The sequence below is a fragment of the Scyliorhinus canicula genome, chromosome 16, assembly GCF_902713615.1.
Source record: "Scyliorhinus canicula chromosome 16, sScyCan1.1, whole genome shotgun sequence".
NCBI lineage: Eukaryota > Metazoa > Chordata > Chondrichthyes > Carcharhiniformes > Scyliorhinidae > Scyliorhinus > Scyliorhinus canicula.
In genome coordinates, this window is record NC_052161.1 from 101,779,443 (window position 1) to 101,796,306 (window position 16,864).

The 16,864-nt window shown below is 44.7% G+C and overlaps 1 protein-coding gene across 7 annotated transcripts in view; it reads left to right on the forward strand.

Annotated features, from left to right (window-relative positions):
- nphp4 (nephronophthisis 4) overlaps positions 1–16,864 on the forward strand; it is a 591,121-nt gene that overhangs the window by 191,122 nt on the left and 383,135 nt on the right. For 6 of the 7 annotated variants that reach the window (XM_038821764.1, XM_038821765.1, XM_038821766.1 and 3 more), the window contains exons 5-6: positions 1,347–1,502; positions 13,066–13,202. In XM_038821764.1, coding sequence (XP_038677692.1) covers positions 1,347–1,502; positions 13,066–13,202 — 293 coding nt within the window. Of the gene's footprint in view, positions 1–1,346; positions 1,503–9,563; positions 9,802–13,065; positions 13,203–16,864 lie in introns of those variants that run through there. The other variant, XM_038821771.1, reaches the window with a different exon arrangement.

Genomic DNA, 16,864 nt, shown 5'->3' on the forward strand with positions numbered 1-16,864 from the left:
TTTTGACATAACTCCTTCGAGCAAATGTTCCCTCAATCGACAAATTACGTTTGAAAGACGGGCAAAAGGGATCACAAAACAAAGACCCTGGTGACGCTTTCACGAGCGTCACCGGAAGATGACCACTATCATTGATAACCGCCTCATTGAACTGATTCTGCCATTACAAGCCTCTGCCTGTGGCTGACCTCAGGCTTGAAGCTTTCCCCCCTTTAATAACACTGAGTGCACACCAGCTGCAGGTCTCTATGATTTCCCACTATGCACTATTCTCCTTGATGCTGCCATGTTCTAGTTGCTGCCTGTCATGTTGGCAAATGGCCATTGCAGGTATAAAATTTATCTCGATTGCCTCCTTAAATACGCCATTGTCATGCAGGTTGCTGACAAAACTGCCAATCCACCCACCCCATCGTGTTTTCGCCTGCTTTTTCAAGTTACAGCAACCACCAAACCTACCTCCAATGACTTGGGCAATTTCCCACCTCATTGTGTGTAAATGGCAGGTGGTGAAATGTCATAACATTCTATTGCACCAGTGCCCTGTTGTAAATGGAGCATAACATTCTTACATGAAAACGATTAAAGGTATATTTTGGACCTTTAAAAGTAACAATTATTAGGATGGATCTTTGTTTGTTGATCCCGTTCCAGCTATCAGGAGAAAATATGAGTCTGAAACCCGTAAGGGTCGGTACTGGGACCCAGGGTAACATTTACAAGGTGGTGGCCAATTAAGTTTCAGAGCTTATCCAATGGCAGGTGAGCTTCCAAGGCTGGAGGGTCTATAGAAGACAACCCCTCAAGGTGAAGGTGTCCTCTGAAGAGCTTTTTTTACAGCTTTCTCAATCACTGTGGTCACGGCTGCCGGGTTGACAGCTTGGAGGGGCGATCCCATGATTGGACTACCAGCAGCATCGGCCCACGTGGGTGTGTGTGGTAGCGGGGGGGGGGGGGGGGGGGGGGGGTTGTTGGGTAGCAAGATGGAGTGGTGGTCCTCTCGTCATCCCCTTTCCCTGGTTTTCAACCTCGACCGTGTTGGGTGGGGGGGGGGGGGGGGGGGGGGGGGGCTTCGGCATGGAAAATTCTGCCGGCTGTGTGCAGAGTGGCCTTAATTGGTCTAATGGGCTATCTATTGCTAGTGGGCAAATTCACCCTCACCCACCTACCAATCCATCCTCCCTGAAAATTGCCCAGAGATGGGGACATGGCAGCAGACCAGCACGGCGGGCAGTAGTGGGGGATTCTGGGCCTACTAACCAACACAGCAGAATGAAAACTTGGCCCACTGTGTTATTGGATGACAGATAATAACTCAGCAATATATTTCTCTCTTTCTGTTTCAGAGAATACATTTATGACGTTGATTGAGGGCAGCACCATATTGTACTCACTTTCGTCTCATCCTCCTCTAATCGAAGTTAGTCACCTTATCCCCGAAAATGTGTTGGTCTCTGGGACGGAAGTAATTCCTGGGGTGGTTGCACCTTCCAAACAGATGAGTAAGTAACAGAAACCATTTTACTCATTGGCTGCAGACATGGCTGGAATCTGAAATGCAACTATTTTAGATTTTATTTTGATTCAATTCATTCATGTATGCTCTGCCCAAAGATAGGTCCTTGGCCCATTGCCTGCTGATGATTCATTCTGAACTGTTTTCTTAGCGATTTTCAAATGAATGGCTCTATAAAGAAGGTCATTACTGGCTGTAAACCAGAGACTTTAATCAGCAAGCTTGCTCTGAAGAAAGTGCTATTGGCTTGTTCCCTTTTTTCCCCTTTCTTTTATTTTGCTGTTGCATTTTTGATCCATAGGTGATAAATTTGATTTGATTTTGATTTGATTTATTGTCACATGTACCGAAGTACAGTGAAAAGTATTTTTCTGCGGCCGAGGAATGTACACAGTACGTACGTAGTAGACACAAGAATAATCAACAGGGAACATTGACAAATGGCACATCGACAAAACAGTGATTGATTATAGTGTGGATCAAGGGGCCAAACAAAGCAAATACACGGGCAAGAGCAGCCTAGGGCGTCATCAATAGTGTTCTTACAGGGAACAGATCAGTCCGAGGGAGCGTCGTTGAGGAGTCTTGTAGCTATGGGGAAGAAGCTGTTCCTATGTCTGGATGTGTGAGTCTTCAGACTTTTGTACCTTCTACCTGATGGAAGGGTCTGAAAGAAGGCAATGCCTGGGTGGGAGGGCTCTCTGAAAAGGCTGTCTGCCTTCCTGCGGCAGCGAGAGGTGTAAATGGAATCAATGTGGGGGTGGCAAGTTTGTGCGATGCATTGAGCTGAGTTCACCACAGTCTGGAGTTTCTTGCGATCTTGGACTGAGCAGTTGCCATACCAGGCTGTAATGCAGCCGGATAGGCTGCTCTCTATCGCACATCTGTAGAAGTTTGTGAGAGCCGATGCAGACATGCCAAATTTCTTTAGCTTCCGCAGGAAGTAGAGACGTTGTTGGGCTTTCTTGACTGTTGCATCAACGTTGGTGATAGTGACCCCCAGGAACTTAAAGCTATCGACCATCTCCACTTCGGAGCCATTGATGCTGACGGGAGTGTGTGTCGTGCTGCGCTTCCTGAAGTCGATGATCAGTTCCTTGGTCTTTCCAAAATTTAGAGAGAGATTGTTTTCAGTGCACCATGCAACCAAGTGATTTATCTCCCTCCTGTAGTCTGATTCGTCATTGTTTGAGATGCGGCCCACCACAGTCATATCATCCGCAAACATCATGCCACTTTAAGACAAGCAGCCTGTAAGAAGCTTGTCCGTTTAATTCAAACATAAAAATCTGGAAGGCTGTGCCGGTTTAAACTGGTAATTGCGGACAAGCCAACATCAGTGAGGACTCAGTTTGATTGATTGGCTCACGGCCAATGAATTGGTCCAAAAGGCTGTGCTCTGCACAGTAACAGGAACAGGTGGTGATTGGATCTGATCCCACTGATATGTTTTTCAGAGTCCCAAGGCTTGAGTTTGGTTTCAGTTTTGATTCTGGCAGCCCGATGAAGCCATCCAACAAACTCTCTCCAAAAAGATCCAGCTAATTCACCTCAGAAGGCCTCTGTGAGGGCTGACACTCTCGCCAGCAAGTCTGGGTGACACTCTCTTGAGATTGCAGAGACCTGACAAACCATGAGCTGAAAGCAAAGATGATGTGATTAAAGTGTCTCTATAAAAGGTACAGGCCTGCATGTGAATCTCAAACTAAAGGCCCAGTTTCATGAGAAATAAGCTGCCTGTGAGAACTGCATTTTCTAACCTATAATTACCCTAAATGAGTGACTCTATAAAGAAGTCCAATACTGGCTGTAAAGTAGAGACTTTAATCAGCAAGCTTGCTGCGAAGGAAGTGCTAAAGAACCATCATCTGGAGCAAGGACTTTTATCTTTTGACCTTTATCCTTATTACTTTTACCCCTTTTCACACCCCTATGTTTGTCTGGATACAGGGTGGGACAGTTAAGGTGGTTAGTAGGTATTAACTTATCATTAACCAGTTATATTTACTGCATATTTCATGATACTCCTTGTAATAAATAAACAGTAATCGTGTTTACATTTGTAAACCTGATGACTGTAATTATTGGACAGCCAAGGGCCAAAGACTTAGGGTATTTATAATAAGAATTATTGGTTAATTCACTTGTGTTGTGACTCCAGGGCATGTGGGCTGGAATTGACCGCGCACTTGCCCAGGGTGTCTTCACAATTTTTTCAGTGGTAATTCGCTGTTGTCTTCCACTCTCGGTGCAGGTCCCAAGTCTATCTCAGCTGGAACGGGAATTGAACCCGTGCTGTTGCTGTTATTCTGAACTACACACCCGCCATAGTCAACAAGCGAGCCGGACTAACTGGTCTCATAAATTGTATGTCTCAACTTAAGTACTGTAGGCAAGGCTCTTTCACACTTGTTTTGTCCACTCTCACCCTGGTCTCTTATCTTGTTTCTTTCGTAGTCGATTTAGACAGATAGACTTGCATAAAGTAATTTGAAGGGCTGTAATTTTTCTCAGCTTGTCATCGCAGTAGCTGTCTCAGCTCTGAGTCAATAGGCTGATGTTCAAAACACTGTAGGACATGATCACAAATTCCAGGCTGGTGTTTCAGTGGATTACTGAGAGAATGAGTCATTCGTGAAAATGCTGTCTTTCAGATGAAACCTTAAAGTGAAACTCATCTGTGTATTCAGGTGGATGTGCAATATCCCATGGCATTGTTTGAAGAAGAGTATGGAATTCTCCTGGCCTGTGGCGGGCACGGCCTAAAGCAGATAACTGATGATTTACCTTGTTGCTGTTTGTGGGATCTTTAACGATTCGGTTGACTGTAAATTGATGTGGAGTGTTCTGAGGATGTGAAGGTCATACATAAATGCAAACTTTTTTTTTGTTAATGATTCAATAGAAATGAGATTCCTTTGAAATCTAAAGAATATAAAAACGTAAGAGCTACAAAGAATTATAGGGCATCTGAGCTTGTTGAACTTGCACATCTAAATGTTTGCTTCATCATGATCTGACAAGATGGTGGTTCTCCAAATTAATCCGTTATCTAAGCTTCTATAATTCTGTTGTTATAAAGTTGATAGATGTCCCAGGCAGACAAAAGGAGTAAGCTTCTTTTTTCTCTACCTCCTCCTTGCATTGTTGGTTTTGGGGGAACATAAGCTGAACATGCGGAGAAAATGTTGCTGAATGGTGGCGGTCTCCTCCTGCTTTGTCGCGCAAAGCTTCAGCAGCCCCTCTTTTGACTGTGTACTCTTTCAGCGTCACCCTATAAGTACTCTTTGTACTGCCCAACCCACTCTCTTTGCTCATTGGTCAGTAGCCTTGGAACTCCTGTATGTGCTCTTTTCAGTGGCACTGCCCTCCGACCAGAGCCCCCTTGTTCACTGCACCTGATGCACTTCTTTTCGTAACAGGGTAAGTGCATCTTATAAAGCAGAGTGGTAGGAACAGGCTCATAGAAGAGAGAGTAAAGCAGAGGGGAAGGTTAAAGAATGAAGAAGAAAAGGAGAAAAAAAATCAAGGAGAGATTTTAAAAAGCCGAAGGGATGGAGTCGGGGAGAGAGAAGGAAACGAGGGAAGTAGAAGCAAAAATGTGCAGAGAGGGAAGGACAGAGAACAAAAAGGAAGATGAGGAGAACAAAGAAGAACAGGGACAATTTATAACTCGCCATAGTTTATTCCTATCTGCTTCTGGCTGTACTAAGAATTTTATTCCACAAAATGAGTGGGATGTTTGCAGCTTAGATTCACTCCTCAGTATTCTGAGCTGTCTCCTGGAGTGCAGGGAACTGTGGAGGGCACAGAATATTCACATTCATCATGATTATTCAAGCTTATCTCCAAATAATAGAGTCAAAAACAATTCTTAGGCCTTGACCATTCTTACGCCTGTCCTCTCCAAATGATCATATAGAACAATTATCGCAGTTACTGCTGAGCCATGAGGGACTCAGACCTGCCAGAAAAACTTTGTGCGAGCTAGCCTTGTTTTCATTGGCCTGCAAATATATATTGCATCATTTATACTGAGAATCAGTGTCACAGGTTCATATTGAATAATTGGCTCTTGTTGTGACAGGCTAAAGCAGAACTTCTGGACAGCTTAGTTTGAGAATTTGATTACCGCTTGTTTGTACTGTTCCCATTAGGTGCTGTTTTGTATTTGAAATGTGGTTTCCTAAATCCTTTGTACATTTTATTTAAGAACTATTAAAGCAGCAGACAATAAAGCAAGGTGTGAGGTGATGAAGATGCAATGACGAGCAGGGCTCAGTAAGAGCTTCACCAACAGTTTTTAATTTTGCTAATTTAATGTTGGGTTTCTGAATATATTTGATTTTTGCTGCTGGTAAAGCTCTAATTTTCTTCTGCATTTTCATTCAGTTTTAATTTTTTTTGTTGCCTCCGTTGACTTGTTGCTCCTCACTGCTACTGAGGAGTGACGAGGATGCAAACACGACTCCATGGAGCTGAGGTGCTAACCAATTGTCAATACCTGGCCTAAGTCGTCACCCTTCCCATCTGAGCCTAGAATGCTGGATAATATCACAACCGATATCACAGCCAGGTTGTCCAATAGTAATTATCAGGAATGGGATCCCAGGTTGTTTTCTTTTTGCCCTCTCCCCAGTGCCAATTCTGACTGTGGCACCTCACCTCTGCCTTGGTTTCGGTCAGCCAGCTAAGCAAAAAAAAGAGGAATTGAACCAAGTAATATGCTGACTTTGCAAAATCAAATGACAAAGTTGTTGCTTTTTCCTTAAACTGGTCGGGTGGTTCGGGGTCATCATGAGATGAGGGGTCGGGTGTCAGGTGGTCAGCAGTGTGGTTGGGATGGAGGATAGTTTGGGGTTTGGGCGTAGTATGGAGCGTTCGGGTGGGGTGTCATGAGGGTAGTCAAAGTGTTGGTTTGTGGGTCAAGACGTTTTCAGGGGTGGAAATTAGGGAATTGGGGCAAGTCGGGCAGGGCAGAGTGAGATAATGATGAGATAATAATGGGGGTTCAGGAGGGTGCTTGGAGGATGGGGGAGATGTCGGGGGTTAAGGTTAGCTGGTGGGTGGATGGGGGAGTGAGGAGAGGTTGTCTGTGGAGAGTTTCAAGTGGTCAAGAGATAGCCTGGGGATCATTTCCAACTGGTTCGGGGTGTGACATTGTCCAGAATGGAATGGTGGGGATGGGGGTGCGTTGTGTGTCAGGTGGTTGAGGGTAGTCGGATCCAATTTCAGTGGGGGGGGGGGGGGGGGGAACGTGCTGGTCAATACTGCAGTTACCCAGGAGTTGGAAGTGGGTTTAATCCTTCAAAATTTTTTATTTCTAACTCTACGGTCATAGAATCATAGAGTTTACAGTGCCGAAGGAGGCCACCTAGCCCATCGAATCTGCACCGGCCCGTGGAAAGAGCGCCCTACCCAAGCTCACACCTCAACCCCATCCCTGCAACCCAGCATCCCCACCTAACCCTCTGCACACTGGGGGGCAATTTAACATGACCAATCCATCTAACCTGCTCATCGTTGGACTGTAGGAGGAAACGGGAGCACTTGGAGGAAACCCAAGCAGACACGGGGCGAACGTGTAAACTCCATACAATCATCTGAGGCCGGAATTGAACCTGGGTCCCTGGAGCTGTGAAGCAGAAGTGCTAACCACTGTGCCACAGTGCCGCCCCAGTCCTCAGTTGAACTTGACCTATAAAGTACAAGTAACTTGTATTTATTAATCAAGTAGAATTTATTAAGCACGATTTTACATATATTTATCAAAAAGCAGTGAAGACAACATAGAAGTTTTTCATCTCTCAAGAATGCAGGAAGTCTTGGTGTCATCAGCACAGACAATGTCCCTCTTCTTTGTCTTTGAAGTGTTTTTTTCCTAATTAAGGGGCAATCTAGGATCATAAAATCATAGAATTTACAGTGCAGAAGGAGACCATTCGGCCCATCGAGCCTGCCCGTAACCCTACCCATCCTAACCCTTTTGGGCGCTAAAGGCAATTTAGCATGGCCAATCCATCTAACCTGTACATCTTTGGACTGTGGGAGGAAACCGGAGCACCTGGAAGAAACCCACGCAGACACGGGGAGAAAGTGCAAACTCCGCACAGACAGTGACCCAAGCCGGGAATTGAACTGGGACTCTGGAGATGTGAAGCAACTGTGCTACCATGCCCCCCCTTTAGCGTGGCCAATCCACTTACCCTGCACATCTTTATGTTGTGGGGGTGAGACCCACGCAAACACTGGGGGACTGTGCAAACTCCACACGGACAGTGATCCGGAGCCAGGATCGAACCTGGATCTTCGGCGCCATGAGGCAGCAGTGCTAATCACTGTGCTACCCTGCCACCGTTTGAAGTGTTGAACTTTGTCCAGAAGAGTCATACCTCATGTTATATACACGAAGCCCAAGGAAACGGGACGATTAGGCTCCCCCTGAATCTCATGGAATATGAACTACCCTGCTCAGGAGATGGAGCTCCCTCATCAACGGGGGAGCAAACTAGGACATCAAAACCCTGGCTGTGTGTGGGCTGGGCGTGTGAGTCCCTTAGGAGGGTGGTGTATGTAGAATTTTCATTCTTTGTTCATTAAACCTTTTGTTTCCTCATGCTCCTGTGTGGTCGCTTCCTCGAATCTAACACCCCAGAAGTCATGGTTCAATGTGCCAACGAAAATTATGATTTCTCAACTTTTATCCCCCAGACTCCCATTCCTCCTTCATTTTTGTGTTTGTGTGTGTGTGTGTTCCCAGGTGTGCATTCTCTGAGTCACCGCCAGGGTATGACACCCATTTCTCCTAACGCAACTACTAGTAGTTCTTACATTATTGTGTTCTGCAATACTTGTTCCAGGAATCCACTATATAAATATATATGAGCACATTTGGCATGAAGAACACCCTGACATCTATCTAAGTTTTGAACCTGTCCCATTGCCCTGCTCTCCCAATTTATTTGAATATAATTTTCCAGATTTCACCGTTGCTATTTCCTTAATTAGTTTGCCTGTTCCTTCCTTTCCAGGCTGAAAAGCCCAAGATTACCCGGCATTTCCTTGTAATTATATTATTACTACTAGGAACCAACATCATGACTCTTTTCCACATTGTCACTGATGCCTCAATGCCTGTCTGAGCTGCCAGAACTGGATACGGTATTCAAAGTGTGCTCTGCACGGCTTGGACTTACTGAAACTCGTGTGAACTAAGACGTCTAGGTATCTTGCAGTTTCATCCTTGCAGATTTCGGCAACATTCTATGTCAGATATCTCTTGAGGAGGCTATGGGTGGAATTTAATGTCCTCCTCCGGGGATTGTTTGGTGGCGGAGGGACATTTAATCAGGCAGGAGGGTGATGGGTGGTGGCCCCGCTGCCTTCCTTCCTCTGCCTTGATTAAGCCCATGACAAGGAGGCCCATAGACAGCCTTACCACCCCACCACAAATTGAGGCTCTTGTGTGGACAATTAATGCCTATTTAAGGGCCTCATCCCGCCACTGCTGCTACTTGGCACTTGCCATGCTGGAAGTCTGAAAAGTAAACCCTGTTGGTGTTGCTTGTGGGATTCTGGTGGTGGGGAAGGAGTGTGAACTCGGTTCAAAGGCACTCAGTGCATGGTCCCGGGAAGCAGGGGAGCCCGACTGAGAGCTCTTGCTGCCGAAAACCCTCCCTTACCCGTAACCCCCGTCACATCATCACGCACCCATGCCTGGATCGATCGGCAAACCTGGGCTTTAGGTGGTGCAGTACTGTCAGCAGCCACTGCCTCCCAGTGATGCTGCTAAGCAATCAAAAGCTTCTGGCCTATGATTGGCTGGCAGCTTTGGGTGGGTGGGATTTCTATCCCTGGCGTCCTTGATCTTGTGGATCTTGCTGGATTTGCATTTAATATAGCTGGCCTTCCTAAAAGGGGGTGATGTGGGGCTCTTGCCAGTTCTCTGGGCATTGGATAAGACTCATGTTGCCTCCATTATATATAGTCCTATGATCTTATTTCCCTGCAGATTGTCAAGTATCGTAACAGGTCACAATGTGCACTGTCTGTCATTGCTCCCTATTGTTCAGTCACGTCTTCAGTGTGTGTAATTAAATATTTTCATTTTGGCCCCTGTGACTCACTAATATTGGTTGGCATATCAGTTACATTGGTGACTACAGCATACTTCATTATTATGTGCAGACTACGAGTGTTGTTAGGCTCTTTGACTGGAGGGAACATGATGACAAACTCCAATCAAGTCCTTCGCTGATGTCTGCATGGCCGCAAGTTGAGCTACTGTATAATGATCAGCACCACAACATGATTTAAACGAGATTTATATCTTTTTTTTGCAAATTATTCCTTTCTACTCTACAACATTTTATTTAGTATTGGTCTTGTTTCCTTCTCATCCGTGCTGGTCTTAATCATTTTCTTTTGAAAGATTTTTGAGAATGAACTTGCATAAACTAAAGATGCTTCACAACTTGAAGTGATGCATCAGCGATTGCAACAGTTTGCACTGCACATTGACTTGGCACAGGGAGATTTGTCAGAAAAAGACACTGTGGGGAGGGGGGTGGTGGATGGTTACATGTATAATTATGGCACTAAACATATGTAGAGGTGGGTAAACTGTCAGAATGTTTACTGCTGACAGATGTAATGTTAGTTTTAATTGTCACTTCACAAGAGGTTGCTGTTATTTATTTTATAAATCCTCCAAAAGACAATTTCTTTCGATTTCATGGATGGAAATGTTTGGATTAAGAGCTGCCCACTTCTTTTTCATTAATCAGGAATGTTTGCTGTCAGTTCTTAGTTATGTTGAAGGAAATGGCAAGAACAGTACAGGTGAGAATTAAATAATATTTGAAATATATCCGGATGGAAGATGATGAGCTTTGGAGAAGCAGTGAGATTGCCTAACCGCATTTCACTGGAAGTTAGGAGGGGAAATCCATACATTTCCACCCTAGGTTGCAATTAGAAAAGGATTCTGAGAAGGTTGTCTTCCCTTGAGTGAGTACAGAAGCTTAAATAGGCGGAGAGTAGGGACAAGATAAATTTTCCCTGTCTCCCTTAAAATGTCCTTCTGTCGTTTCCCTTCATCTCCTAAAATGGTAAGGCCTCATTTGCATCAGTGACACGAGCATTGGTGCATTATTTGACTGTGGAAGCCATCATAGTATTTGCACAGATACAGTTTCCCACAAGGGCACTGGATGGAGATCAGAGGTGGAATCCCTGACTTGCTTTGTTTTTAGAAATCTCTCGCCTTAGCCTGGGTATGCTGACTCCGAATGTAGTGCCTTTGCTATCACCATAGTGGAAATCAGCTAAAAACATCGATCAGGAATTAGATATTGGACAATCTCGGTCTATGTGGTTTGAGAAATCTTCTATGTACTATAATAATCCATGAACCATTGGGAGGTGCTACCCCATTTTGTTTTTCATTTGTGAATGTTAAATATGATATGGAGCGGGTTTTGAATTGAGCCTCTTGCTCTGAACTCTAAAGCACTGGGAATTGAATTGAATTATGTGGTTAATGCTAAGCAATAGGAATACTGTAGTAACTAGGAAGAGCAAGTGGTGGAACCAGGCAGCCATGACTCAGTATATTAGGTGCAATGTTGTGTGTTCAAATGCAGCAGCCAAGTTGGTATCGCTGCTTCAATCACTAGTGAGTGACAGCATTGATGACTCATGTCAATCCTATGGTGAGTGCTTTGCAAGCTGCCAAACTTTTGAGTGCTATCTATCAAAATAAAGCAAGACTTTTGCTTCTTGTCATTTCTGCTGAGTGTTATAGAGCATGCTCAGAGAAATAGAAGAAACTAACAACGTGTACAGTGTTCTAACCATTGAGAATGTTTCAAAACACTATACTGAAAATGGAACAGTGGGCTTGAGAGAAAAGGTGTGGAAGGCGAACTGGGGTTGGGGAGGGGGAACAAAGATAGTACCAAAGTTGAAGTTTGAGGGCGGCTTTTGATAGCAAGGAGGGAGGTACTGAGATCGAAGGATTTTGAAAAAGAGTTTCCGAAGAATTGGGAAACTGGATAATGAAATGTCCGTTATTGGTGGGGCGGAGGGAGTGGATAATGAGTAACATTTTGCCCGAGGCATGTAGCTCATTTGCAGATATTTGCATATCTGAAAATGGAATCGGAATGAAGATGGACAGATAATTGTCCAGGATGCTTCAATTAACTTCCCTCCATTTCAGCCTCATTTGCCGACACAATGAGGTTTATATTGATTAAAGGATTAAAAATGTTTTGTAACTTGAAGCAACTTTATCATATAATCACATTTGAATGCCTATCACATTTTAAACAGTAGCCCAGTCCATAGCTGGAGAATTAGGGTATGGTGGAGTCATGGAGGGACCTTGCTGAGAATAAGTGTTTTGGGTTTGCTTCCATAGTGAACATGGGCTGCTATATTCTAGACTTGTAGAATATAAAGAATAGAGGCAGTGAATTTCCAGCAAAGAGGGTATTTAAGAAATTGTGACGATGAAGGCGTGGGCCAAAATCTTGGGCGTGGTGAGGACAGGTCTGAATGGAGGTAGGCAATATTGTGAAGACGGACAGAGAGAACCTGAGGATGAAAGCTGAGCTTGGGCTCAATTTGGGTACTACGTTTGAGGTGACAGCCTGAGGGCTTGATGAAGTCCAAGACAGCGACACCAAAACTTCAGATTTGCTGCTGTTGTGATCCATTTGGAGCTTAGTACGGACGTTGGATAGGATGGGGGTCAGGGACGACATCCAAGGCCGAGGAAGTCGGTGACTAAACGTTTCTTATTACTTTATGAGTTTTCTTTTTAACAAAAATCAGGAAATCATGTTGGATATTAGAATGTGTAATTATCAGTTTTAATCATTTAATTTTTCTGAATGCTGGATAATGTTTTCAAAATACAGAGATTTTCAGTTGCCCTATCACTGTTTGTTGCCGATATTGTAAATGTTCTTACTCGATGAGAAATATATCAGTTACTGGATGGATATCACAAATTGGTGATATATAATATTCTATAGGTACTGGACCACGTGTCCAGGAAACTCGGGACTGGATGTGACATGCGCTGGATTTGGGGATTTTATAGATTTTGGGTCCTAGGCCTAGCATGCATTTCTAATATAGGAATAAAGTATGAAAAATTAGGAATAAAGAGTTTTATTCAAATTGCTACTCAGGGCACCAGCTATGAATGCAGCTGGTGTTTGGGTACTTCTGGATTTTGGAACACTGGATAAGGGATCCGATATCTGTGCACATATTCAAAATCAGAAATTAGAAGTACAGGATAGCATTTCTGGAACAGTGATACAAAATGCATTCAGCACAAAATGGCTATTTTGATTAAGTGGGAACATTCAGTTACAGGAATCAAACTGCGAGTCCCATTGAGTGATTTCACCGAATGGCTTTCGCGTTGTTTACTTCAGTTTTGAAACCTCGCTGCATCCCCAGAAGATTAATGGGCAAGGGAACGCGCGCCCTTAAGTTTGTGTGTAACGAAACTATTTGTATTTTGATTGAAGGTAATGTTTTGAAGAAACCTACTTTAATGAAGACTATAACATGCTACCTGGACAAGCTGTCCCTTCACCTGTACCCAACACTGGAGAAATTCGAAAAGGAGCTGGTGGAATTGCTTAATGCAGACAGATTGCTGAAGGTATGGCAGAGCTATGGTTAATCTTTCAGCTTCTGAAAATTGATGCTGCCAGTGACAGAACTTGCTGCAGTCGAATGGGGCAAAGGTTATAGTTCTCAGTTCTCGCTGTATATTATTTGGTTAGTTCGCAGCAACAGCCCGCAATCGTAGGGCTAGCTCCTGCTTTCCTGGATGCAAGCTGCGTTAGTCACATGTTTGTTCGTATGTTTGCGATCTGCTGCAATGTATGCTTTAAAATATAGTTTGTTAAGTAATGTTGGCAATCAGGTTGGTGGTTTTATTGAACATATCTAAAGGGCATCTGAATTAAGACAGACAGATAATGGTTCAGGATGTGTCAAGGAAATTTTCTCAACTTCATTTTCTTGCACAGTGAGGTATTTACATTGGTTAAGGGACTGAAAATGTCCCATAACTTGAAGCAACTTTCCTTTAGTGGCATTTTAGTGCCCATTTCATTTATCACCTGTCTATCTCTCCTTTCAAGTAGAAAGCAGCTGTCTCTTTGGATATGCACTCCTGAAATCCAACTACAACAGATAATATTATAGAGGCTTAGAATCTACTTCAAGTCAGTTTTCGTTTGGTTACTTGGCACTTATATTTGAAACAAAGATTTCCGAATGAAGATTCAGCACCTTTTTAAAAATAGGATGCAGCCAGTTTCCGTTTCAGCCTCTACTCTGGATCAGCCAATGAACTATTCTGGCATTATGTTGAGATCTGACGAAACGTCATTGACCTGAAACATTAACTCTGTTTTTGTCCCCACAAAAGCTGCCAGATCTGCTGAGTATTTCCAGCACTCCTTGCCCTTTTTTTTTTACAAATTTTCCGAATCTGCAGTATTTTAATTTTGTATTACTGTTTAATTCACTGTCACTTCTCTTCCAGGAATGCTCACCTCGAAGAAGCTCTTCACTCTCTGTTTTCCTCTTCCACCTTGTTCACCTTCATTGCTTTCGATTTCCTTTTTGTGTTTGTCAGGTATCTACCAAAATTTGCATTCGCAGCACATCTTCCTCAGCACGGGCTGGCATGGTGGTTAGCACTGCTGCCTCACAGCTTCAGGGACCCGGGTTCAATTCCCACTTGTGACTGTATGGAGTTTGCACTTTCTCCCCATGTCTGCGTGTGTTTCCTGCGGGTGCTCCAGTTTCCTCCCACAGTCCAAAAATGTGCAGGTTAGGTGGATTGGCCATGCTAAATTGCCCCTTAGTGTCCAAAAGGTTAGGTCGGGTTACGGGGATAGGATGAAGGCATGGCCTTAAGTAGGGTGCTCTTTCCAAGGGCTGGTACAGACTCGATGGGCTGAATGGCCTCCTTCTGCACTGTAAATTCTTTAATTAAGCAACTATTGGTGGCCCTGACTTATTCCACATGGATTTCAATGGAAATTCCACGCTTCATGTTTCGGATCCCCTCAACCCACAATCACAACTCTCTCAGGCATTCAATATTCTTTAAAGCACTGCATCCTGACATCCACCCTCAATGCCCCCTTGTGCTCTCTTTTGTGTAGCACCGAATAACGCCATCTCAAAGCGATTCTGGTATGCAGTTTCATTTCATCGTTTATCCCCTCCGGTGCATTTCGTAAACATTTTTTTGTCTTTTCAGGTGTGAAGGATCTGAGTTCTGAGAGTGCGTCTTTGACCTGAAGCGTTAACTCTGTCTCTCCCACCACAATTGTTGCCAGACATAGACCATTGAAATATAGAAAATAAGAGCAGGAGGAGGCCATTTAGTCCTTCGAACCTGCTCCACCATTCATTACTATCATGGTTGATCATCCAACTCAATAACCTGTTCCCGCTTTCCCCTCCATATCCTTTGATTCCTTTAGTCCCAAGAGCTGTACCTAACTACTCCTTGAAAACTTGCAGGGCGTGATCTACCGGTCACACTGTGCCTGAAAAGCAGCACACATGGCGCAATGTGGCTGGTAAATGATGGGAGACACTGCTCCTGGGATGTACCCGGCTTGTCACGCCTTGCGAGACCTAACGTGATCCAGTGAGAGGTTGTGATGTGAATCCCGCCTATTATGGACAAGATCACTTTTTGCCAAACCTCCGTATTAGAGTGAGACAGCTAGTCTCCCTTTAATATGCAGTTCCCTGAGGTATCCAAGGCATTGGGATCTCTCCCCTTCACCTTGAAGACCTCAGGCAAGTGTCATTCAGTGCTAGCTTCCACACACAGGGACCAGTCAGAAGGGCAATCTTCCAAGGGATTGGAGGTCCCCAGGTGTATGCCCTCTGGATAGAGTGGTACCCTGGCACTGCTGATGATACCTGGGAACACTGGCATTGCCAACCTTGCACTCTGGCATTGCCAGCCTGGTACCCTGGCGGTGCCACCTGGTTGCCAGCCTGGCATTGCTAAGGTGCCCAGGTAGCACTGTCAGTTGGAAGGGGAACTGCCAGGGTGCCAAGCTGGCATTTTTTGTGCGGTGGTGATCGGGCCAGTGGATGTGCGGTGTGGGTGGCTGAGGGGGGTGTTGAGGGTCACATTGGGGGCTTGAGAGATCGAGCAAATCTGCATATTAGAGCATTTTTAAATGGCGCCCCGATCTCTCCCTGCACTGAGGAGATTTGTCAAGCGGGGCTCCTCAGGAAACGGGACTAGGTGCAGTCTTGGCTATGCCTGTCCCGCTGAGGCCCCTTATCTAACTGAGTGACGTTTGCTAGCATTGTGTTTTTCGGTGCTACGAGTGCCGGGAACACGCAGCTAAATGCGCTCATTATGGGACTCTGTTCTCCTTTGTAAAATCACTCCCACAATGGTTTGGCCTCGGCTACTGATTCCACTGGCTCACTGCTCTCTGGATGAAAAGTTTCTCGTCATCTTAGTATCCTGAATGTTTAACATAATCAAGCAGACTGGTATGCTTGTGGTAGGTTTTTAACCACAAGGTTAAAAATGGGCTTTAGGCGGGAGCTCAGCGAAAAATAAATGTGTTCGCTGTCTCCAGTTTGAACCATGATATTTTAACTCCAAGGCCTCAACTACGTGTGAACAGTCAGATGCCCACCTGAAACTGGTCGGAAGTGGGGGCTGGCCCAGCTGCAGGAGAGAAAGTTAGATGGCAGGCGAGGGGCTGCTTAATATGGAAGGGGGGAAAGATGCTGTTGATAAATCCAATTTAATATGCATCAGATAGAGTAAACGAGACTGTGTGCGGGTGTTTCCAGCCTTTCCCACTGACGGATCTTCTGGTCCCGTCAAAACCGACTTCTGCCATCGGGGAATGGCGAACCATGCAGAGCGCATTAGACTTCGGCAGGACTGGATGATCCCGCCGATAACCATTGTTGAGCCGTCTCCGCTGCAGGAAACCTGCCATGGTGGGGTTGGAAAATTCTTGCCTGCATTTTTAGATGAAGTATGCAGTGCTTTTGAGCACAGCTCATACACTGGTCCCATGATAGGAAAATAATACACTTCAGAGGAACTCCCCTGGCTTTACCACAGGACTCCTCTGGCCTCCTCCCATGTGTATCTATATGTTGGAGCTGTTCAGAATTGATAATACTGCAGACTTATACGCCAGTACTAGTTATTCAAAGTATTCATCTCCAGGATTACTTTCCAGTTTCAACTACCAGACTGACTTGCTCATGTCGGTTTTCTTCTCTTTTCAGGTAAGAGTACTCACT